Genomic DNA, 24,762 nt, shown 5'->3' on the forward strand with positions numbered 1-24,762 from the left:
AGGGATTGATGTAAGTTTATGTCTGCAGCATGAAGTTCTTCAGTTCAGGGTATAGACAGGCATTACAGATACATAAAAATTAAACAAAAGCAAAGCAAAGGTTTTGGAAATCTGTGCCCAAACTAGTAGCAATTCATTATATTTTCAGTCCCAGTATAAATACTTAAAAGAAAAGCAATCCATTTAGGTCCAAAGGCAAAGCAAACACTACAGAACACACACGCAAAGCAGACAGATGAACTTCTCTAGGAATGCTGTATGGCCTTATTTCCCTGTGAAGCAGCACTATTTTTACCTTCCATGAGGTTTGCAGATACTATTTCATTCTTCACATTCTTGCTCTTTTTGTCAGTTGCCATAACCTTGATATTATATCTGGTAATATAATAAACTTCCCTTAAGTGGAAACTAACATTCTGGGCTATTATTCAAATGTGTGATTTTTCAATAGTATCTATTCATTTAATAAGTACAGATTCATACTGACTCTTAAGTACAGGTCTCATACTGTAAAAAGCAAGGATTTTTATTTGCGAAATACTAGACCCCTTTTGAAAACATTTAGCTTTTATCAGTTTACTTATGGAATAAATCAGACATTTTTTGAATTCACTGGACAACTTGGTAAATCAATGCAGTGTGTATCTGTTCAAAATTGCTCTATACCATAATCATATCATCTGTGTAAATTCCAGTGAGAAGTTTCCTTTTGTTTATCCCTTCCAGCTGAGAATTAGGAAACAGGGAAATAAGTGGCAATAAAAGCATTAGTGACAAGAACAATGTTTAAGAAACCTTTGTAGGAATGAGATAAACATCTGTTTCCAGTTAGTGCCTCACACTTCCTGTCTGCCATGACTTCTTATTTCACAAGTATCAACAGTACCAAAACTTTGGTACTTGCCCATGCACACTCAAAACCCCAAAATGTCCATAGAAGGGCTGTTATGTAAAAAAATACAAACAGATAAGGAATTGCCCCCTGTATTTTAGCTTAAATATACATCAGGCAGTAGCAGTTTCTTGTCCATTTAACAGCTAAATTATAATGAACTCCTGGCTGGAAAGAATGTGAAAATTTGTTACCACACAATCTAACTAAAACACTTGCCAGCTACTGTATAATAAATGCATGGAAACACCATGTAAACCTAAGCAGTTAAAATAGATATGCATGTAATATTACAATAGAATGCAAACCCTTTTGTTATAAAAGGTGAGTACAATGCCTTGTTACAATAACCCTCCCCCCAAAATAAAGCTTTTAGGCATAAAATCCCACATATTCAAAGTAGATCAGGCTAAGCACTATTCCAATGCAATGGCAAACTTGGAGGAATCCCTCTTGCAGCCTGTGACCCAATGTTGGATTCACAACTATAAGGAAGTGGAAGGAAATATGTTTTTGCAGCTGTGTAAATTCTGCCAAAGGAGAATCTTCATCATCTGTCAATAATAATGAGGTACTCACTTAGAGATAAAAGGGTCAACAGTTAGAAGAGCCTGGTGTTACAGCTGTAAACATAACAAAAATGAATGGGGATGATAAAACTGACTATAGAACATGAGGTTTTCATTCAGAAGAACAATTTTCAAGTTTAGTACTTCAAGAACATGGAATAAAATTTGATGAAAGTTCTCTCTGTCTTTTCCTAAGTGTGCTCTGTGTAACAATAAATGTGTGACCTAAGACAGAAAGCGTGTTGATATCTGAATCTTGTAGTCATACTCATCATGAAAAAAACTTCAGAGAAAGAAGGCTCAAAAACTGGAGTCTCATAAGAAAATTAGAACAAAGAAAGAAATGTATTTAATGCCTGACTGACCATGGTCTTTGAGGCTACTGGAAGGTACTATGAACAAAATCACTCTTGACAATGCAATAAGAACAAGGTCTTTTTACTAAGGGAAAACCAGAGAAGCTAGACCATATAGACCCAGCAAGTGTTTGACAATTTCCTGAAAAAATGCTAGTTACAGTCACTTTAGAGAATGAACAATGATTTAATGACAAAAATAATAATGAAATTAAGTTAAATAATAAAAATAATAATACAAGTCTTACCTGCATGCTGTAGCTGACCATTGTGGTTACGGATGTACTAGAATCTCTAAGCACTTGTAGACTGATTAAAGTTGTCTTCTTATAAGCCACGGCAAAACGAGATCCCACAGCAAAATATACTAAACCATGAGGAGCATCACTTTCAAGGACTGTTATAAAAGCAAATCTGGCACTGCTGTTCAATGCAGCTCCTGTGCTTACAGCATACAGCTCAACAAAAAAATATGTTTCAAATTCAGGTACCTGTAAATGAGGAATGTTTTTCATATCATTATAAGACCTACTAATTACTTTCAGCTTAAAAAAAAATATATTATTTTGTATGCACAATGGATTACTTGTACTAACACTTACCACAAGCATGCTTCCTGAAATGTGCAGTAAGTACAATGAAGTATATCCTAAACATAATATTGCAACAGGCACCACTCTGTTATGTACACTAATAAAATCTCAGTTTTTCACATGGAACTTATTGCAATAAAGTAGCTTTTTATATACTACATGTATTGTGGCTGTAAATTTGCCATAATATATGACAGTAACCTCTCCAAGAGCTCCAAATTCCACATTATGGATTTACATAGATGTAAATCTTGTGAAGAATTTGCTCTTTCATTTTCTTTTTGCCTTACAAAAAGGTATGTACACACCTACTCATCTGTGGAAAAAAACCTGCACAGAAGTCTAAGAATGAAGTTTTGAAACTGCATCTAATTAACTTGACTGTATTCGAGCACTGAACTCAAGTAGAGTTCTGAAAAACATTTTACATACAGTCTTATTACTTAAACACTATCATGTTTATGCATGTTTTTACAAGCAAATCTCAGTAGACTTGAATGCTTAACTGCATTTATCGAAAATCCCAAGGCTTAGAGATACTATCTGATAAAACTTTTGTGAGGCTTAAAATATAGAGAAATCTGTTATTCTGGAAATACAGACTATTGAATTTTAGTGTTCATATATCAAAGAATTAGCCTAGTCAATTCTACTTTCTTAATGCTTGTTTATTGAAAATAAGGTAGCAGTATTAAATTACAGTATGACATTCTGCCTCATCTTTGATTTTGTACCTACAATACAAACATAACATGTTTAGAAGTAGAAATCTGATTGCTAAGATTCCACAAATCATTGGAAATATGTTATTTTTATCTATTACATGCAGTCGTGAAGCAGCAAACTTGCAAAAAAAAAAGTAGTTCTTTACAAGACAATAGCATTACCAAAAAATTACGATCATTGAAGACCCTTTTTTTTTTAAAGTAAATATAGCTTTTTGTTTCAGCTCTGGATTTTTTTAAATCCAGATGAAGTCAGTATAGCTGACTAAGTAAAAACTTTCAAAAGCTAGAATATGTCATACCACATGCCCTAAAAAATGTAAAATATTTATTGAATGTATTTATTACTCCATCATTTCATAATGTATTTGTTACTAATTTATAAGCCATCTTATGGAAGACGAACTGGAAGAAAAATTAGGAAATATTTGGGGGGTTAAATAGCATATATTTTTAATTGAGTTGTTGTTAAGTAATTCTTTAAATGGAATGATCTTGACTAATTGATGACAGGCACAAATTTACTGGCATGCCAGAGGGAAATTTAGCCTTCCATTAGCACCTGTTAGAGTGGCACAGGCTTGTGCTTCATGTGGCACAACTGCATGTCTCTGCAGCTGCTGCACTGCTGTCATTAAATAATGATATCACTCCTTTGGACTAAACAGGTTCAAAATTCCAGTTTACTCAGCAAGGCAGCCTGTGCCCCACTCATGTATATATTTTATTCATTGGCTCTGTAATGTAAAAATAACATCTGAAGATGAAGAAGGAAAATAGTCCTCTTACTGAACCAAAAGAACATACCCTGTTCCCTAGTGGGAAATCACTATTCCCACATCGTCCAGTTTGCATTATTTTCTAGAATGTAGTCAGAAAAAACATGGAAACCTTCTCATCTTGTCATTTTCCATTCCCCAGACCTCAGCGTTGCCACTAGCCTGGCTGTTAGGATACTTTCTTGTCAAGTTTCAAACTCTCCATTCTGAAAGAATGGCAAACATTAATCCTTCCTTTCTTAAGGGACTACTCTAAACACTAGGTGTTCACACAGAAATATTTTTTTTCCTTCTCTTTTCAATAAAAATTACTGAATGCTGTGCTTTGTGTTAATTCAATGACATCTGCATTTTTGAGTGCCAGCTGGGCCTCTCAAGGCTCTTAGGCTTAGGCATACCCAACTGACAAATGCTAAATGGCTTTAGTGGATGATGGCTGCTAAATTGAACTTCACTACTCACAAGGTGGATGTGCACAGTGACAGATTTTAAGACACTTAGAAATTCTTATGCAGCTTTATGGTTGAGTAGAGTTTTCACAGATCATTGTGCTAGATTTAGGCAAGCAAAAGTTGTAATAGAAGTTTTTGTTGAATGACATGTTATTACTTACAGGATATGCTTTCCATAAGCCACCCTGAAAAGTGCTTTGATAGATGAAAAATTTACTGTGTGAAGGACAAAAGTCCAGTATACAATTATACATCTCACTGAAATAACTACACTCTTTTTTTCTTATTGTTCTATAAAAATTTGAGATCTGCAATTTACTCTTCAAACTAAATACTCATCTCCTTTCCAAAATTATATCAGTCACAATGGAGGTAGTACAAGCCTGTAAATAAACATGTGTTTGCAGAGGAGCTGGGCAGAGGTCAAGTTACCATCTTCAAACTGCACATCAGTTCCTCTGGATCAGAAGGGTTTTTTCATCTTGATAAACTGCAATTCAACATCATAGTGCTGTACATAAATGAGCAATAATTACTTACATTATCAGGTTTTATTTCAATGGAGATGTTGCACATTGTTTCACCTGCCATGCAGGTAGTACTTCCCAGCACAGATACAAGTTCGTTCTCCAAGTTCATGCCATCTTTCAGAAGGACAACAGCTGTTTTATTAAAGGTCACACGCCAAAAGATCTTCACGTCTTCAAAAGCCCTATAAGCAAATCAAAGGAGTATACACACACTGAAGGAGAGCACTATTGCTTTAGTAAACATAAACTATAAAGGTAACATGTTTTATGTTACTATTCAAAACATACACTAGGGAACAAACTGCTTTAGGATGAAAAATTCTCTCTTTTTATTTAAATTCATTTCTTTAAAGTCTGTTTAGATTACCAAAAAGTAACACGGGAAGAAAATAAAGCAATTACAGACACCCAGATTCTTCTCAATTTTTGTTTCAGAAAACATGAGATTAGCTGAATAAGGGACAGGGGTGCTTGGAAGACAGGGATGTGCCCAAGTACTTTTCTTAATACTATAGTAACCATTTGTCTGGAAAACAAGGCAGAATTTGTCTTTCCTATAAATTTAAGGAACTTAGTGTACTTGAGCATATTTGTTTAAAGTACACATAAATGTGCAACATATGTATGTGTTAATTAGAAAAAATATAGTATCTGTGTGAGTGAAGACATAAATATAGTACTGATACTTAGGTAACTTCTTCACTGCTCATTTTAGTATTCATACCTACTTATATTACACAGGGAGATGAGAATTTGAGTTACACCTTTAACAGTGCAAATACTTTACCTTAAGCAAAACTTTCACACTTGCTGCCTTACGGCATAAGTTGGAAAATACTTGTTTTTTCCATTTCTGCTTTATAACAGTGTAGTGACAGACCTAATCACATTCTCAACTTAAAAGCCCATTTGCCAAATTCTGGGAAGTTATTAAAGGAGCTGAAAGGCAAAGATTTATTATAAAACTCTATGATAATGTCTTCCATTAACAGCAGCTTCTGTGATTCAACACAGCATACTATAGAGTGTGGGAATAGCACTTGAATCAGCTGTTGTCTGCACCTGTTCGGTTGCCTTCTGACAATCAGCAGCACCTCTCTGTTTTCTGAGTCTTCATCAAGTACAAGACCGCTTTGTACTTCTGGAATGAATCCCAAAATGCCATTTTGGAGATCACTTCCTATACAGGAAACAGTCCATGAAAGTAATTAGCAAGAAAGTTAAGCTGAGACTACATTATAATTTTAATATGAATAAATGCTAAAAAAATAAAAATCAGGTATCAAAAGCATGCTGCAAAGTACCACTTGGGGAAACCTCAAGAAAATTTATTTTAATATTTCTATTCTTAACTTACATTCCATACTTATCTACATGTTGGCATTTCTAAATTTTATTTTAACCATAAGAAAAAGTATTTTTGAAAGTAAATTCCTTATGAGAGTCCGGCACATAAGCTTGTATTTTCAGCAGCATTCAGCAAACTGGCTGAATTCTGTGTCCCTTGACTTCAAGAGACTAGGTGTTACAGCAGTCTAGAACCGTGCCAAATGCCTTGCTTATTATGTCCTTATGAGATATCACTTCAGCTATTATTATGTTTACTGTAACCCTTAAAACATATTCTTTCCAAACAGAAATGGGCCTCATCATGCCACTAGATGTACAGCATTGCCATAATAGGTTATGGGATAAAGATGGGCTTCCAAGGACATGACTTCAGCTTTCTTATTCATCCCACCCATAATGTTGTTGAACACATTCATTTTCCCAAATTGTTACATCAGCTTTTCTCCTGCATCTTTAATTCAGTGTGCGGAACTAGGGAGCTGCAAAATGCTGCATTGTTCTCATGGGAATGTAAATAACTTCAGCAAAAGAGCAGTGGGCAAAAAAAACCCGGGGTTAATGAGGGGAAACTAATGTCTTCACAGTGTCCCATTAAATCTTGCTTCTAAAGGACTTCCCCTTACAAGTACTGATGGCTTTACTCTGCAGTTGAAAAGGCAATCCACTTCCCACCCAGTGCTTATTAAATGTCAATATATATACTGAAGATTAACAGATACAGTGTGTTTGCTTATGCGCATCCACAAATATTTACCCTGTGGTATCTATCTGTACAGTTAAATGCAGATACATGGTTTGACTCTTCTCCTTAACGTAAGTTGTCTCCTGACCTTACTTTATATACTCATTGCACTCAGGGTGTAACTCTAGGCCATGTTAATACACTCTGTGGGATTCAATACAAGTTCAAATTCCAACCTGTGCCTATGCACATATTTCTCCAGTTGCACATACGGGCAACTGGTTACTTGCATGGTGAGTTCTAGAGATGATGCACATAAAGCGAACGTGTTTTGTATGGTCTGCTCTTGCATAAGTGATTTTGGTTGCTGCATAAATCCATCCAACAGCACAGTTTAATCCTGGTTCTCAATATCCACCTTGGTTTTTTAAGACTATCTAAATACACAAAACTTCTAGTATATGTTGGACCTTACATATAATTTTCTTGATTAGCCTAAACTGCTTCAACTCCCAACTTGATTCTAAAACTTAATCTATCTTGTGGTTAAATTGCCTTATATTCAAGTGAGAAGTCTGATGATAGATATCTAAAAGCTAAATGCAGTGACTGAGAGAAAAATTCTTCCCTGATGTCTATGTAAGCCTATTCCTATCCTCCATCCCCAGAAGCAGAGGATGACGACACTGCAGATAGGAACGGCACAGTATCAAAGAATGAAAACAGAAACTGTTTTTTGTACTTTGTACAAACCCCATACAATGTAAAAGTGACAAAATGCCAAAGAAAAACAAAAAAGCTTGCAATGCTACTACATCTGCAAGAAAAATGCTCAAGCTTAGCGTTTTCCCTTCGTGAAGGGGACAGAGATAAGCAGCATCTATAAATGTATTTTGAACTATGTTGCTAAGGGATGCAGGGTGAGTTTGCTGCATTAGACACTTCCTCTGATCTGGAAAACTCAAGATTTGGGAATAGAATAACCTGTTTATTATCAAATAGAAATCCAACCTTTACATGAAAATTGCTATGAGAACATACAGTTATTTACTACTGTTGAATTCAGATGTATTTACAAATTTTCTAGGGGAAAAAAATACTACCTGCAATAATTACTGTTGCAAATGCACCAAATCCATATTCATCCTTTCCTTCCACAATCTGAGCTCCACATTCAGGATTTGAGAGGAAGACATAAAACAGTTCCTGTCCTTCGGGCTCATCATCATCAAAAATTTTTATGGACACCTTGTTTTCTCTTTCTCCATCCAGCAAAATCAGAGAGATTGACTGTTCCTCAAAATCTTCTCCTTCCACTGCCCATGTGAAGTTTGATTTTTTATAAACATTTCCAAAGGGGTGTGAATCTACTCCACTCTGTGCACTCATTCCCCCAAAGGTTTTAACAGTTACTTCAACATCACCAGTAAAACCCTTGGTCCTTCTGATATGAAGTATCACTGTATTGGGGGTACTGTTGTTTGCATCTTCTTCAACATAAATAAACTCGGGCCCCAAACTTAGTATTCCATGAAGAATATCATTAGCCAGGATATTAACTGTTGCAACACTGAAAGCTGGATTCAAACGTGGACTCCAGGCAGGATTCACAGGTTGAACATCCAGAATTTCTACAGCAGTCAAATTTACAAAAAACAATTCCTGCATTTCAGACACAGTGTCATCAATTATTGATATTTCTATCACAGCACTTGTCTGAAAATGTAAAAACATAAGCTCTCCATTGTAGACGGGTATAAAGTCCTCTAGTGGTTTGGCACTTCCTGGAATGGTCTGATATGTCAATTTAGTGAGATTACTTTGAAACCCAAACAATCTTTGGACATATAGTGTGACTGCCTGAACATCTTCTTCAACTGAAACAGATCGTGAGTTAAGAGCAAACTGGAAGATCCCCATTGGCTCAATTTCAGCTACTGTAAATCCTGATCTGAAACAGAACACATATCAAAGTTGAGAGAGGAAATATGAAGTATGAAAAGTGAAACACTCAAGCAGATTAATTTCCAGTGAGCAATCAGTGATGGCTGTAAGAAATTGGATTTAAAAAATGTGTAACAGTAGAGGGAAGAAATAGCAACCATACAAAGCAAGATGTAAAGATGTTCCCTGACAAATGTTTTTCCAATGATTGGATCAAACAGCCCTCCACAGGCTTAATGCATCCTGAGTCAGCACAGGATACAGAGTAAAGGATAAATAAGGTCTTCCTGAGAAAACAGAGAGGCAAAGGGCAATATGAAGTCTTTCTATTGTGGACACAGTGCAGGGAGATACATCACAATACAGCCACTCTGAGGAATACCAGTTTTAACCATTGAACAAACTTCCTGTACCAAGGGAAAACTGTGGAATAGACAGATGCTAGCAGATCTACAGTTTTAGGCAGGAAGCTAGAGAAGGAAGGGAAGTTATTTTAAAACTTACCATGGGGCTTTGAAATACTACCTGTCCCCCCCGCAACATTACTTATAGTAATTAGCCCTATTATCAATATCCATTTAAGCTCTACTTTTTTCATATTAAATATATCCCCTTCTTATTAGAAAATAATTAGAGACTCAGACTCTTTGCTAAACTTTGAGTCTTACACTTACCTCTAGAACTGACCCATTTAGTGCTAGAGGCTACCAAATGGCACTACAACTACGGTGAGTGATTTTGGTTAACAAACTAGGGAAGACTAAGGAAAGGTCATTCTTGTATACTCAATGTATTTGACTCAGAGGGTCAAGAGGTGCTGTGAGGACACCAGTCCACAGGACAGCCAAGCCTAGGAGAAGGGGTCAGCCTCAGGAGTTTAGTCATCCAGTTCATTCCTCACTTCCTTCAGATTTGCCAGTGTAACTGTAATATGGTGAAGCCAATACCTTTCTTCACACGCAGTGTTACTCTATGTCCATTCTTTTTATACCACTTTTAGGTATCAATGAGTAAGAAAGAATGAAAAGATAACAACTAATGAAGAATAACGACTTAGCTGAGATGGAAAACTACATTAAATGTAATGGGTTTGGTTTTAAGAATAAAAAGAGGGGGTTGTATAAATTAGGTATTTCAGAGCATTTCTTGTTTCATTTTATTCATTTTAAATAGTATTTGTTGTCCAAGATCTTCTAAATGTGGATTTTTAGGGGCACTAATGAAACCTGTTAAGAGTTGCTTTCATTCTTCAGCTTCCTGGCAACAACTGTTGATCTTGGTTCTTCATTTTTTTAACTGTCTCCATCGTTCCAGACACATTCTAGGCACCTTGGATCCTAGTGGAACTGGAACTGGAGAAAAGCCTCAGTTCTGATCAGGTCAGATCTGCAGTACTGACACTTGTTTCCACCTGAGACAAGACATTCAAATTTATCAAAGAAGACACTACTACTTGCCAGCTACCTATAATTTAACAGGGATTTGTATAAGGTATGTACCTGTACACAGGTCATAATTTTTACAGCATCTGTGTGACTCAAAATTATAAGTAATATCCTTACCTCAGGCGAGCCCCACCAGACACATTGGTGTGCACTGCTGTTAAAGTGATGGCAAATGACTCAGGTTTATTTAGGCTTGGAGTAGCCTGAAATGAAACTACTTTACTTTGCTCACCAGAGGAAAACACAACAGTACCTGAGGGAAGAGAGTGAGAGAGAGCACAAGTCAAGACCACTACATAGGAATCCTCTTTTTACCTGAGAATGTGCTGAGACAGGGACTTTAATCACAATTCCACTCCCTTTAATGAAGAAGAAATCTGCATGATAAGGGTCTTTCCTATATAAATCTGTCCTTCAGGGGCATAGCATTGTGCCTACCTCCCAGACATGTATCTATGAAGCTTAGTTCTTTTTTTGCTCATAAAATAAATGTATCCCTTACAGATAAATATTAGACAATACAATTTTGTTCCAATGATTCTTCATTAATAGAGGAAGCATGTAGAGGCACAAATAACTAAAAGGCAGTGTCGCCACTTATGCAACTTTCATAGCTGTTTCCTCAGACAAGTACTTACCAAATGGAGGAGTAATACTGCCTGGCTGAGCAAAGTCAGTGATTAGGTCTGGTGGGTATCCTGAAATCCAGCTAACTATTACAGAGCCATAAACTCCTTTTCTGGTTATGACAGCCTGGCCTGTCCCTGCTACAATGTCTGTAAGTCGTAAAATCACAGATTCAAAGCCAACCTGTAGAATCATAGTAGATTTTGTTATAGAAAATGGAATAAAAATGGGCAATAACATATATGAAAGTGTACTATATACTGTAAAGTAGGCATTTTACAATAATTATGCATGCATACAGATGTATGTATGTACAAATATATATGCATGAGTGTAGGGATATACATATTTCCTTCAAAACTCATTAACAATACTTCTAAAGTTTAGATTTCTGAGAATTAGGTCTCAGGGGAAAGGAACCAGTATGACTGACATTTCAGTACTTAGAACACTGAATATAGCATTCTGTGTCTGTTGTTTAAAAGAAAAAAAAAAAACAAAACAACCTGTCCTTAATGCTCACAGGCAATAGCTGTAGTACTACATATATACACATAGGTCTAAAGGAAATTATTAATTGCATATCCAATGAAAAGCAAGTTGTTGACACATGACATTGTTCACAAAATTATTCTTGCTTAGTATGATCTACTATTCTTTTTCTTTGAGCAGCAAATGGGACTGAAAGGATAATTTGCACATTCTAAAAGCAATGATAAATGGATATATGACAGTAAACAATGTTTACAGAAAGGCCATTTGAATTAAGTTCAATTACAATTTAAAATACAAAACAGTGCTTCAAGACAATTAAAATCATGAAATAAAAACTTCAATAAAATTTAAGAGAAAAAACCCCAGCATGTTATTGTCTTTGCCTGCCATACAAAAAGGGAACTTTAGCACATATGCCACATCAGAATAGGCAAATTCTCTTTTCTCACTCTCACAGAAAGTAGACAAATTAAGAATTTCCCACTCAGTGATTAGCCAAATGTACTGTCAACTGCATTAAAACCCAGCATGACCTCAACCTCTTTTTGCACGTAATGCTGCATACATGCTGTTATCTATTTTGGGGCTGCTATACTTAGAGGAATAACGTTGTCCAGAAGTAGCTATTTTCCTTTATGTCTCAGAACTTCCATTTCCATGTGAATTAACCATAATATTTACACTATTTACATTATATAGATGAAGAGAAATTTTCAAACTTTATTAACATGTTTCTGTGAGAATTTGTATCAGAGAAAATACAATATACAGTAGAAGTAATAACTGGAAAAGTCTTGACAGTCATTAAATTGGTTGCAATGATGAAAACTTTAAGGAGTCAACTGAATTCTTATAGCAGCTATCTTTGTAATGAAGTGTATACCTTTCTTCTGTGGTAGAAATGTCACACTGCAGCCAGTCTACTGACCTGTGAATTGGCAGCTTCCTCAGGAATAAGCAGAACAGCAGACTTTGCTTTTCCTAATATTTTAGGCACATCCTTGGCACTTCCCCTAACCAGGCTTACATTAATCAGTTCCAGAGTAAAATTCAAGCCCAGTAAAATAAATGCCTTTGAGAGAGAGAATTTAATTAAAAAGGTAGAAATTTAATTCCACTAACAACATGCTATCCACCAGTTCAAAGAATTAAGTAAAACAATCTGCAGATTTTGTTCTACTTGCATACAAAAGGCAGTGTTTTCAAGACAAGTGTTTTGTTTACTATGTTTCTCAAAAGAAATACAGCTAAAACATCAATATTGTGAATGTGATTTACCAGCAGTTTGTTGGAATGTGAGTTTGTAGAGCAACTATTGCCATTTTAATAAATTGTATCTAACACAGTGGGCCTCATCTTGATTTTAATCCTTAGGATTAAAAAGACGTAAAATGGATGTAAAAGAATGTAAGTGTGGATGTAAGACTGTAATAATAATAATAAACAACCAGGGAACACAGAGAACTGCAGGTAAATTTATCTGCTGCTTCATAAGTCACCACTGACAGATCACTATGTACAATCCAAAAGGGAAAATTGAGAAAATATTTGCATACATATAATAATAAAATATTGAACTGATAGTAAGAAAAAGCAATAACAGAAGGAAACACTGAATATTTGAACACATGCATAGTAGTGATTTTGCAATTATTATCTGAAAATGTGATATTTGAACTCAGTTCTATTCCATAAATAGGAAATTCATAATACTAAAACTCTCTTCTCTGCTTCTTCACAGTGGATACTATTGAGAATTTAGTACTTATTCCAGCACATATGTATTGTGATGAACACAAATGGAAACAATCGATATCATAGGAGCTAAAAGGATAATACAGACCTGATTGCTTATTGGCACTCTTTTCACTCCAAAGCTGGCACCATCTTTTACTGTGAGGTATCCCATCTCATTCGCAGGTTCAATTAGCGTTTCTTCATGATGAGACATGATATGATACTCAACGATCACTTCTCCAAATGCCCCAGCATGCCGAGTTACATTTATCTGAACATACCGATCCAGGTTTCCCTCTATGAATACTGACTGCTGATCAGAGTACAGGGCAAACACTCCATAAGGATCATCATTTGCAAACACATTGATCTTTGAAATTCTTTTCTCTTGGTCTAAATCTGCTCCACCTTCTACTGAAATCAGCTGCACCACATAGTTTTCATCCAGTTCTGGAACATCGTCAGGTAACAGGCAGATAATTATCTCAGCTGTACTCTGCTGGTCAGCAATGACAACGGATCCTTTTGTCTGAAGAAAGTCACCTGTGATGTCAGATTCACTATGTATTTCCCAGTAAACCTGAAATGAGTTTAGAAAATGCACAAAACAAAAGAAAGCAAAATTACCCAGAGTCAGAAACTTTCATGTTCAGCATTCAGTATAGATAGGATATGGAACAGATTGGTTTTAAGTGGGTTTAGCTATGCAGAGAAAGAAGCACACAGACAATCTTACAAAAACATGAGTTGTTCCTCTAACACTACTATGAATGTAAAGATTTCCTTTGTATATCTTCAGAAGATTTATGTAAAACTATATGGAACATCTGAACAATTTTTTGAAATTATTTCTATTTTTACACCAACACATTCTCCCTGTTTTTCCTGTTTCCAAGATTCCGCACATCAGAAAGGGGTGAAGAGTTCTCATTAAACACAGCAGATGCTTTAACTAATTGATTTATTTTTAATGAAATGAATAATTGTTAAAATTCTGACTTCTAAACAACTTTAGGTAAAAACCAATGTGAGTGATGGTTCAAAATAGTCTGATTCTTACCTTTAAGTACGCCTAGAAAAAAGCAAATTGTGATGATCTCAAAGAAAGTTCACTATGTAACTATGCTCTGTTCTGTTCTCCCATCAAAAGCACAGGGGGAAAGGGAGAGAGGGAGAGAGAAAAGCACTGCAGTACTGTTTTTCTTTTTTTTTCCTGACCAGAGGAGGCTGAATCTGAATCTCCAAACCACAAGTACTAGGACTGAGTCCTTGCTAAATTCAGTCCAAAAGGCAACATTTCAAAAATTAATTTGAGAAACAAGCAATTGAAAGGCACACAAAAAATATTCCTCCATACATTGATACTGAGGATGATTTCAAATTATACTGTTTATTAGGAAAAGAGTGAGAATACCGTTATGTTTCCCAGAGTGCCCTGAATTCGTCTGACAAACAGTGTAATACTTTGTGGCCCTTCCACTGCTGAGGGTTCTGTATAGTTATTCTCAGTTAATGATTCAGGAGCAAACTGTACAATTCCATTGGGATCACCAAACTTCTGTATCTATAAAAAAAGTAAACAAACAAACAAAAAATCAGAACTGCAGAGTGAGTTGTATTCTTGTTCAAACCATTGAGATTTTCATTGCTAGATGCTACAGGGCACATATTTATTAGTTCTTCCTGCTGAGTTTTCCCCTCTTAGGAAGGTTCAACAGTACATTAGTAGTTCCAACTGAGAATGAGAGAATAAAAAAACCCAACCTAGCAGGCAGGACCATCAAGGTATCACAAGGGAGTGATATCAAGCCCATGTGCACACACACACAAACACGCACACAAAGCAAGACTGTTATACGATATCTATAGGTAACTTGCTCTTTTGTGAGAAAATCCTAAAATGATACATAAATAAGTTTAAGCAGGTTCTAAACTGAACAGGAATCAATATGATGTTGCCAATAAATACAGAAAGTTTTCAGGCTTGGATTAATAAATGCGTTATATGTAAGCAAATTCAGGCAATTGCAATTATTCTCTTCACTGAGTTGAACCCCACTCAGCTGTAAACAACTTGTAAATTATAAATGGTCTAAACACAGTTCAGAGAGTAAATCTAAAAGGATTTGGAAAAGATATCCCACAGATACAAGAGACAGCAGAGAAAGTATGAATGCCCTCTTTTCAGGTTTTCAGCACTATCCAAGGAAGAAAAGGACAGTTTTATTTCAAATGCTCTATTTGAATATTCTGATATTAAAGTAGGAAACGCTCAGGCACCTTGGGCTAGTGTCCAGAAACTCTTCTAACACTACCAGTTTGCAAACCCAGCCCTCTGGGATAGAGCTCACCCACATCTCTGTGTGAATCACTAGCTGCAACAAGTGTTCATGGTGAACTGAATTACAACTGAGTTGTAACACGAGTGCCTACTGAGAAGCCAATTCATTGGCGTGCAGGGTGGGATATTCAAGTCCAAGGAATAAACCTAGGTCCCTGAAGGAGAAATTGAGGAGTCTGTGGAAATAGGAGCTAATTCCATCAACTCCACAGACCAGAAAAAAAAAAAAAAATCCAGTTTCTAGGAAAGATTTATTGTTTTGTGGGCTTCTTATAAAAGCCTTTTAAATATTTCCTTAGTTGCCGTATCCCTAGAGCAATAATTTATCTTTGCCAGCTCCCTCCACCTTCTCCCACAAATTTTTGCATTTGTCCTGCTCTGCAATAGTCAGTTCTCTCCTTTCTTTTATATATGATAGCTGGAGCAGAAGAAGAGGTTACAAAGGGATGAACAACAAACAGACATTTAGAAATGAGGACCCAATCCATGCTCTCTCCAAAGAGAACCACAGAAGTCTGCAAATAAGAGGGCCAGGTCAGGAGTTATATACCAAGTTTTACTGACTAATTCTTTGCCTTCTTTTTTAACAAGTGAAGCTGTAACAATGCACCTAAGTAGTACAAGGGACAAAAAAAACCAAATTACAAACTATGCAATAATTATTAATTTTTAAAAGCCTTGCAGGGTAGATACCAAAGCCAACAGAGATCTCAGAAGAAAGAAAAGCAATAATGACTTACGATTAGTGTAATGTTGTTTGCCTTAGGATCTATTTCTGTTTCACCTTTCATAAGGCTCAGTCTAACAATGAAGATCTCCTGAACCTCAACTTCTTCATGAGGATAGATTTGTAGATTAATAGCTCTCAGACCTCCTTCTCCTTCTCCAAAATAGAATGATCCATTCACAGGGTCACCAATGTCACTATTCAGGGGAGATAAAACCTCTTCCGAATTGGGTCCCAAGATGTCCCAATTAATCTGTGGAAGATATCCGTTTCAGATTTAGACTAGTGATATAATAGCCTCCCAGGGGCAGAAATGACATAGTACCACAAGTGACATAAAAATTCTTGTATCTGGTAACCAGCTATGTTTAAATCTTTGCTGTTAATACAGAATACAAAATATTCATAAATAATTCTATGTGTGAAAATATATAATCCTTTGGAAAAACAGACATGACAAATTACAAGTGAAAATTTTGATGTGTTAGTTAGCCACAATGCCAGTTTATGAAATTCTAGATATTAGTAATAGAAGAAAAACCAAGATTTCTTTAGCACATAACAGGAAACACACAGACCAGTTACCATTTCTCTCCCTTTCATAATCTGTTTTGTGAAGCTCCCCAAATGAGTACTCATGACCAAAACCATTCCCTGTGAAGTATGATATCAAGACAGAAAATGACAAATATTTTCTTAAGAGACTGAAATAAAAGGTTTTAATCCCTCAAGTGACGATTCATACTTCTTCAACCTAATTAAAAGCTAGAGTATTTTCAAAATTTCCCACAAATTAGATTGCTTTTGAGGAGGTCATATTCACCACTTTAAAATCATTATTTTGGCCATTTTAATTGTTCTCCACTTTTCTCAGATGACTTCTAGAAAAAGTCAAAGAAGGCCAAGGCATTTTTTTATATGGGGGGGAGGAGGAGCTGATGGCCTTTACTTCCAATCTTCCAGTCATTTGCCAGGACTGTGAAAGGCCTGCCTTAGTTCATATTTATACCTTCACTTTGTCACTTTTCTGTAGAGAGTAAAGAAAAAAATCTAGAAAACTCTCAATATTTACTTCAAAAATTTTGACCAGCTTTAGGAAGTAATTCCACTGAATTAAATTAAATTAATGGTGGTGCATAAAATTAACCATATTTTCAATGGGATTAGGAGCTAGTTCAAAACAAGTTAAATCAGATGATAATAAAAGAAAGAAAGCAGGAGGAGAAAGAGAAGATTAAAAGGGTAGCAATATTTTCTGTTATACTGCAACTATATGCAATTCATGCTTAATGAAAAGCTGCAATCATCCTATTAGAAGTCAATCACAAAGAAGCTCTTGAAGGAAAACGCAGCAGCTTTTTGACCTAGTCACTGGAAAGCATTCAGTCTTTGACAGCCAGGGCCCACCTCTGTCTCCCCTAACAATCTTCCAGTCCTTTCCAGCACCAGGGACACTGCCGTGGGTCTATCAGGATTGGGAAGAATAATTCGACTTTGGTTGAGAAATCGGACGATGCCCTGGGGGGAGTCACTTTTAGCAATAGTGACGTGGCTCACTAGGTGGAGCCCAAGGACTGCTCCGCCAGTGGCTCCTGTCAGCTGGATTTCAAATTGCTCTGCAAATTCACTGCATGGAAAAAGAAAAAAGAGGTTCTGTGATATCTGAGACAAAAAATAATTAAAACTATACTAGCAATTCAATCATGCATCCAACTGGATCTGTTTAAAGGTATACAGAAATCATCTCTGTAAGCACACAGTACAAGATTCCTCCCATTTGCATAGAAAGGTAATATCTGAAATAAAAATAACGTTCTATCTTCTCCTGGCGTTAAATTTTTTTAAAAAAGGCAAAATATTCTATTATTCACGGAAGTACTATAAACACCCAAAATTTCTGATAATCTAATTTTAAAAGAGTATTTGTTTGCATAAAATTTAACAGGAACTATGAAACTCTCACAATAGCTTCTTTTTTCTGCCTTTAAATTTAGATGATTTTTCAGCACTGCAGAAATTTGCTTTTCAATTCCAATTCTACACACAGGCATACTGCACATGCTAAAAAAGGATTTCTCAGAAGTAAATTAGTGAATAAATATCTAAAAAATTCATTACCTTTCTTCATCATCTATAATAGAGATATAAACAAAAGTCTCATTCTGGCCATGATAAAAAATGACAGAAGTATTATGGACAACATAGTCAACACCATTGGGAAGTGCAGAAATACTTCGAGAAAGAAAATCAGCTGTTACATAGCCATAAGTTCCATGCTTTCTCACAACAGGAATCATGATTAATCCAGCATCCTCTTCCACTGCAAGAATAATTGAGAAAAAGTTATTTTATTTCAAAATTTATCCTATAGCCACAGACTTATCTTCTAAATCACAGCAAAAACTTAAGGTAAACTTACCCTGTAGAAGGATATACCGTGGATCAAATTCTATGATGCCTTCTGCATTATCACTTTTTGCTATAGTGACTCTCACTGTGGAGATATTTCCTATTATTGGAGGTTGATCCATCTGTAGACCATTTTCTTTTATGGTAAAGTCAAATCCACTTGCAAGAACATAAAAAAGAAAATTACACAAAAAATTCTCATGCAAGTATTAAGATTCAGGTATGACAACTTGTCAATTACCACAAATACTTTTATCTTTTGATACCTATCACTGAAGGCTTTTTGGTTACACTTTTTTCAAACTATTACATATGCAAAAATAGTAGTTTATTCACAGAAATATGTATTTTTATTTTTTTCTTTCTCATTTTATTTTCTTATTTGAATTTCATGCAACTTGACAATTTGTATGTAATGTATGGACTTTTAGCTTTAATAAATCTTAATCAGCAAAATCTTTATACTAATGTTAAAAGAATTGGGTTCCCCATAAATCCAATTTCTATTATGATTACTATTATAGTTGTCTTATGAAATTTTATAGTAAAACAGCTGAAATCCAATGGTAACTTTATGCAGGTAGATCAGATTCCAAATATAGTTTGTTCTTCTTCTTGTAATCAATCAACTGGGAATTTTATCTTTACCTTCCTTGGAGTTCCACTTCACTAATCATCACTGAAAAGTCTTCAGGACCTTCAGGAAAGTCATCATCATGAATTTCAATCCAAATCATTTTACTCTCCTCATGTGGTTCAAACAACAATTCCCTTACTGTGAGAGTGAAATCAATTCCCTCCTCTGCAGTTCCATTTATTATCTGAAAGCAAAGACGCACTTTGCCATAAGATCCCCTGGAACGCACAACAGTGATGTTAACCTGAGGGAAAGAGGACATTTTCTTTAAAAAATGGCTTTGTTTTTCTGTTACAATTGCCTTTAGGAGACTTCTAAAGGCTTCTTTTCAATGGTTTTGCCAGGTAACAATTTGCTTTAATAAGTACAGAGTACATGTAACTTAGCAGATAGCCTTCTTTCTTAGAGCATTAAAAAACTCCAAAAGCCTCATACAGCCATTCTGGAGACTGTGCTACAATAAATGCAGAATAAATCTTTGATTATTTTTTTTTTTCCCCTAAAGCTAAGCATAAATATAGCAACAATATTGGTATCTATCAATATTTTACATAAGAAGGAATTTTAATCTAATACCCATTTTTCTTCTTCTGTTGTTTGCAATAGTTCACGTGAAAATGTAAACTCTCCATATGGAAAATCACTGGCGGCCATGGTAATATTTGCTGTGCTGCTAGACTCATTTATGAGTCCTCCATCACTGACTCCAGTTAGTTGAAACTGGTAGTAATGCTTCTCCTCAGGTCGGTTGTCATCTACAGCCTACAGAGAAGAATCAATGAAAGCTAAAAGGAGTTAAACCATTTCCAGGGAAAGAGGTATAACTAGTTTCTAACCAAGACACCAGCTAAATAAAAGGAAGTACTTGTAATAGCTACTGGTGTTAAATCTCTCATATACCTGTATTAGAACAACTGCTGCAGACTGCCTATCTCGCATTGTCAAGGTCCCCGATGTCTCAATAAATTCTGTATGATGAGGAGGTGTTATATTCCAATATATTGTGATCTCACCAAAAATCCCTGGGCCACGTATCAAGCTGCAGGTAAGAACACAAACTCAGATTTCATTTTCTACCTTTAATATTTGATATCCAATCCAGAGACAGACAGTATACCATATTGTTGTGCATGAAAGATGTTATCAGCACCATGAAGCTTGAGTTTTAATGTATTAAGTCACTATTAAGATCTTTACAATTTCCTCTTCAGGGCAATAACATTTCTGCAGTTCTGTTTAATTTCCCTGTGTTGGGAGGCATCTTGATCTGTGTTTTTACAGAGCGAGCTTTAAAGGTTTTTTGCACAAATAGCCCAAAGGTTGGGGCTGAAAACTAGGCACTCTTGGTTCCATTTTGCTTTTCAGGAGATAAACGTGACAAACAGAAGGGAAATAGGACTTAAGGATAATGCCCAGAGGCAATTTGGGTTTTAAGGCAGAAGAACACTAGAATACTACTCTAAGGTTGCTTGAGAAATGTTCTGTCTGCTGCTTGTCTAAAAACCTAGAGCCTAATCCTACTCATGCCATCAGCCTTGATGAACTAAATCATGGCAAAAATTTGTCTATACCTAACATGATCTACTACATGATCAACTACTGCTGCACGAAGTGTCACTTTGTCTTTTGGGCTTCTCAGGGCAGCATGAGAAGCTGTTCTGTTGCTTATATTTGCTGGTTCACCAAGGGAAAGTGTTATCATTGTTTTTTACAATACCCTTAGAAGGTATGGTAACCTCCATTTCTTCATCTTGTTTTCAGTTGACTGAATGCAGTGAAATAATTTCATCTTGTTTCAACTAAAAACCCTTTGGTTCTGCTAGCCATCACAGCAATATACTGAAATACAGTTCAGGCACCAATCCTGAACCGAACCCTGAAAAGCAAAAAGCATCTTCAAAGGGTTTTTAGTCATTGATTCCCTTCCCCCTTTCCCTTGATTACAATCCTCTTCCCTTTAATGCATCAACGGTGTAAAAAACTGGAGGACTGAGATGAATATTTAGAGCTCCCCAGTAATACTGAAAAGACACATACATAGTATCTTCTGCCCTTCTTTAAAAACAAGCATCTAATTTTAAAAATAGTTCTGATTTTAGAACTGATAATGAAATGCAGCATTCAAGAAATTCTTGCCAAATGTGGAGTCTCACAGCTTTTGAAACTGAGTTGCTGCCCTTCCTTTGGAAAAATGAGTGATGTACCCACCTAATAAGAGCAGTTCCATTATAATTTCCTGAAGGTTCTCCAATCAGAACATGCTTGGATGAATGGGCTATCCCAACTACCCCAGAAGCTCCTTCATCACCCACAATAATGATGGTTGCCACACCTATGAACAGAACAAAGCTTCTCACGGTAAATGAAAATGTAACTAATGAGGTAACTTTTGTAAATTTTGTGACATGAGTGGTTAAGCACTGCCTTCCCAGAGAGCCCATGGAATTCCCATCCTTGGAGATATTCAGTATTTAAGTGGACAAGGCACTCAGCAACCTGATTTAATTGTGAAGTCTCCTGTTCCTTGAGCAAGGTTTTCAACTAGATGTCCCCCCTGGATGGTCCCTTACAAACGAAATTATTCTACAATTCTTACAGGTCTGAACCTGGTTTTGGTTTTTGCTTCTTTTTGTTAAAGAATTCTATATGGACAATGTTAACTATCTGAACACAAAAGTCTACACCAGCAATTAATTTAGAATTAAAAATTATGATCTAAAAGTCTCCTTGATTTCTTCAGACAAGGAAACAACTTAGGGAAAAAGGCTGACAGTTAAAACAGCTACCAACTAGCTGCACACAAAATACATAAGCACTGCAGACTAAAACAATATGAACAGACTTACTAGAATTCTTATATGAAATGTCTCAAAATAGACTGTAATGAATTAATTCTTTACCATTTAAAGGGGATATCTCTGCATCACCAGTAGAGACTAGTTGAATGGTAAAGGTTTCATTCCCCTCCAGTAGACCATCTTGTACTGCATGTAAAACAATCAGCTTCTGGGATTCAGTCTGCATCATGTAAAGATCAGAAGACAGAGAGAGAGAGAGAGAGAGAGAGATACACATTAAGTGAAACTAAACAAAATATGGTATTATAAAAAAGTTTTTTTCTTTAACAAATCAAGTGTTAACCATGCATATGCTTCATATATTCTGTAATATTTTTTAAATATGACACTTCTGTTCTGGCTGAAATGTTTTCTTACAGATTAATAAATAGGAAAAATCAACTCTCAAACATTGTGTGCCACCCCAAAAATACCCTGGCTATTTTCAACTGAATGATTGAAATAATTTTGAAATTGTTTTCACATAGAAGTTTTCAACTTAGAGGAAACTTTCTATACAAAATCTTTTCCATCATAAAGTGTATATTCAATAGAATACATACATTCTAAAGATTAACATTATTAAGATTAGCTATATTAGGTCATAGCAAATTCCTGTCTAATCCACATTTTTGTCAGTGGGCAGTAGCAAATGCTTAAAATAAGAACATAGGAAAAAAGTATGTATATATCGTATAACTTTAGTACACCGTGCATACATACTTGTATGCTTACACGTATGCATACAGAAGAATTTCAGGAATAAAAAACAATGTTCGGGCCTACCAGTAGACAAAGGATACCAAAAAGATAGCAAAACTTTGCCAAATACTGGTGGTCTTACCAAAAAAGCTATTTTGCAGCTGATTAAAAGTAAAAAAAACCCAGACGGTATGCCTATTTATTTAATACAAAATAGCCTTGTACAGACAGGATAGATTATACTTTATGTTAAAACACTTTTCTTCATTAAATATTTTTAGTAGACTGTAAAAGAACAATATTAAGATAACAACAAGAGCTTGACGATATCCAATATTGCAGCTCCTACTTCAGAGTTTTAACTTGCTATGAAAAAGAAATCAAATAACACTGTCCAGTTTGAAAGTCACCAGGGTGTTTTATACATTATTTTTTAAAACCTGCAAATTTTGAGCATTCATTTAACCTTCTCACCCTTTCAATATCAATTTTCCTTTTCAGTCGTCTGATACTGCAATAGAATAAATGTTTCTGTAATCATTCTTCATATTCAGTACATTTTTGTTCCTCTTTCTTAATTGTAAAAACAATTCAGATGTGAAGAGTCTATCTTCCTGATGATTACATTATGCTGCCTTAAAAGGAGCATGTCAGCTCTCCTTTTCTGTTTGAAAAAAACACTGCATACTGTTAACCCCACCAGTTCAAACTGGCCTTTTTCTAGTGTTATAATACTTGGTAACCCCCTACTTTTATAAACACATAACAACAACCATGCAAACACACATAAGAAGAAGAAGAAAGTATTTATAAATCCAACAGTAAATAATTTAGTTCAATATCAGAAATACCTCATTGAAGTAAAGGGTACCATTCAGAGGGGTCAGATCATATCTGGCTGCTTCCTCAAGAATCCATAGCACTTTAACGGCTCCTCGTCCTCCTTCACTTCGACTTACAGTGAGCAATACAACTGCAGCAGAGTCATCAGGTGTCTGAGGTTCCTTCACTGTTACCTGATGAAGAAAGAGAAGGAGGAAGTAGGAAAGGCTGTAGCAAAAGGCATTGATTCTGACTTGAGATAAACAATAAAAAATATAATCAATGACAACGTAAATAAGGGCAAGAGTGAATGAACATCAACAGGAAGATAATAGATGTAAGAAATGTGTTGAATTCTGCTAGCAAAGATTATTCACTCATGTTATTTTTGTATGCCCTATGATTCATAACAATTACAGACAATGAGTCACAAGCAGGCACAGCACCAGCAAAATGGAGAGCAGAAGAATCATTCACTGGCAAGGACTAAGATGAGATATGTTTCGTAATTTCTTTCCAAAATTTACTTTCAGTAATACACAGTATTACAAAACCATTTTAACATTCAACAGATACCAAAAATTCTACCTGATACGTCCTGAACTGTTAGTATACTGAATTAAATTGATTCAGTCATGCAGAAATCTACATCTATGCAGCAGTACTTTCATTGTTGTTACCATCCTACACAGCTAGATGAAGACAAGCACTAATATGCCTTTCAATGGAGTCATGTCTTCCACTGCAATGAAGGCTTACCAAAATCAGCTATGTGTTAGTGACACAAACCCACTATCCAGCTTTAATAGAAAAGAGTGCAATCCAAATCAAACTCACATTCTTTTCTTCAAACCCAAATACTCCAACAGGGGAATCATTTGGTGGAATAGCAACAGTTACCAGGGTATCATCCCCAAGTCTTGCACCACCTGTTACCCTCACCAGGGCAATCTTGAATATCTCAAGGAATTCAACTTCACTGTCATCTATGATTGTAATTTCTATTTCTCCTGTAGCCTGCAGAAATTGTTCAAAAAATAAGAGCAACAAAGTTTCATTTATAATATTTTGTGAATTGCTTGGAAAAAAAAGAAATTTAAAATAGGTACAT

General features: G+C 35.6%; 1 protein-coding gene across 1 annotated transcript in view; it reads right to left on the reverse strand.

The window, feature by feature from the left end:
• The window catches only part of ADGRV1 (adhesion G protein-coupled receptor V1), a 284,664-nt gene that overhangs the window by 170,121 nt on the left and 89,781 nt on the right, over positions 1-24,762 (reverse strand). Inside the window, exons 59-78 of the mRNA XM_049794659.1 lie at positions 24,489-24,668; positions 23,681-23,845; positions 22,191-22,308; positions 21,499-21,622; positions 20,191-20,329; positions 19,867-20,052; positions 19,302-19,534; positions 18,664-18,812; positions 18,363-18,564; positions 17,652-17,871; positions 16,258-16,497; positions 14,591-14,740; positions 13,283-13,756; positions 12,368-12,511; positions 10,956-11,127; positions 10,435-10,570; positions 8,032-8,879; positions 5,959-6,076; positions 4,907-5,078; positions 2,066-2,308 (exon numbers count right to left, since the gene is read on the reverse strand). Coding sequence (XP_049650616.1) covers positions 2,066-2,308; positions 4,907-5,078; positions 5,959-6,076; positions 8,032-8,879; positions 10,435-10,570; positions 10,956-11,127; positions 12,368-12,511; positions 13,283-13,756; positions 14,591-14,740; positions 16,258-16,497; positions 17,652-17,871; positions 18,363-18,564; positions 18,664-18,812; positions 19,302-19,534; positions 19,867-20,052; positions 20,191-20,329; positions 21,499-21,622; positions 22,191-22,308; positions 23,681-23,845; positions 24,489-24,668 — 4,413 coding nt within the window. The remainder of the gene's footprint in view (positions 1-2,065; positions 2,309-4,906; positions 5,079-5,958; positions 6,077-8,031; positions 8,880-10,434; positions 10,571-10,955; positions 11,128-12,367; positions 12,512-13,282; positions 13,757-14,590; positions 14,741-16,257; positions 16,498-17,651; positions 17,872-18,362; positions 18,565-18,663; positions 18,813-19,301; positions 19,535-19,866; positions 20,053-20,190; positions 20,330-21,498; positions 21,623-22,190; positions 22,309-23,680; positions 23,846-24,488; positions 24,669-24,762) is intronic.

This window comes from Accipiter gentilis, chromosome Z (genome assembly GCF_929443795.1).
Source record: "Accipiter gentilis chromosome Z, bAccGen1.1, whole genome shotgun sequence".
NCBI classification, from domain to species: Eukaryota; Metazoa; Chordata; class Aves; order Accipitriformes; family Accipitridae; genus Astur; species Astur gentilis.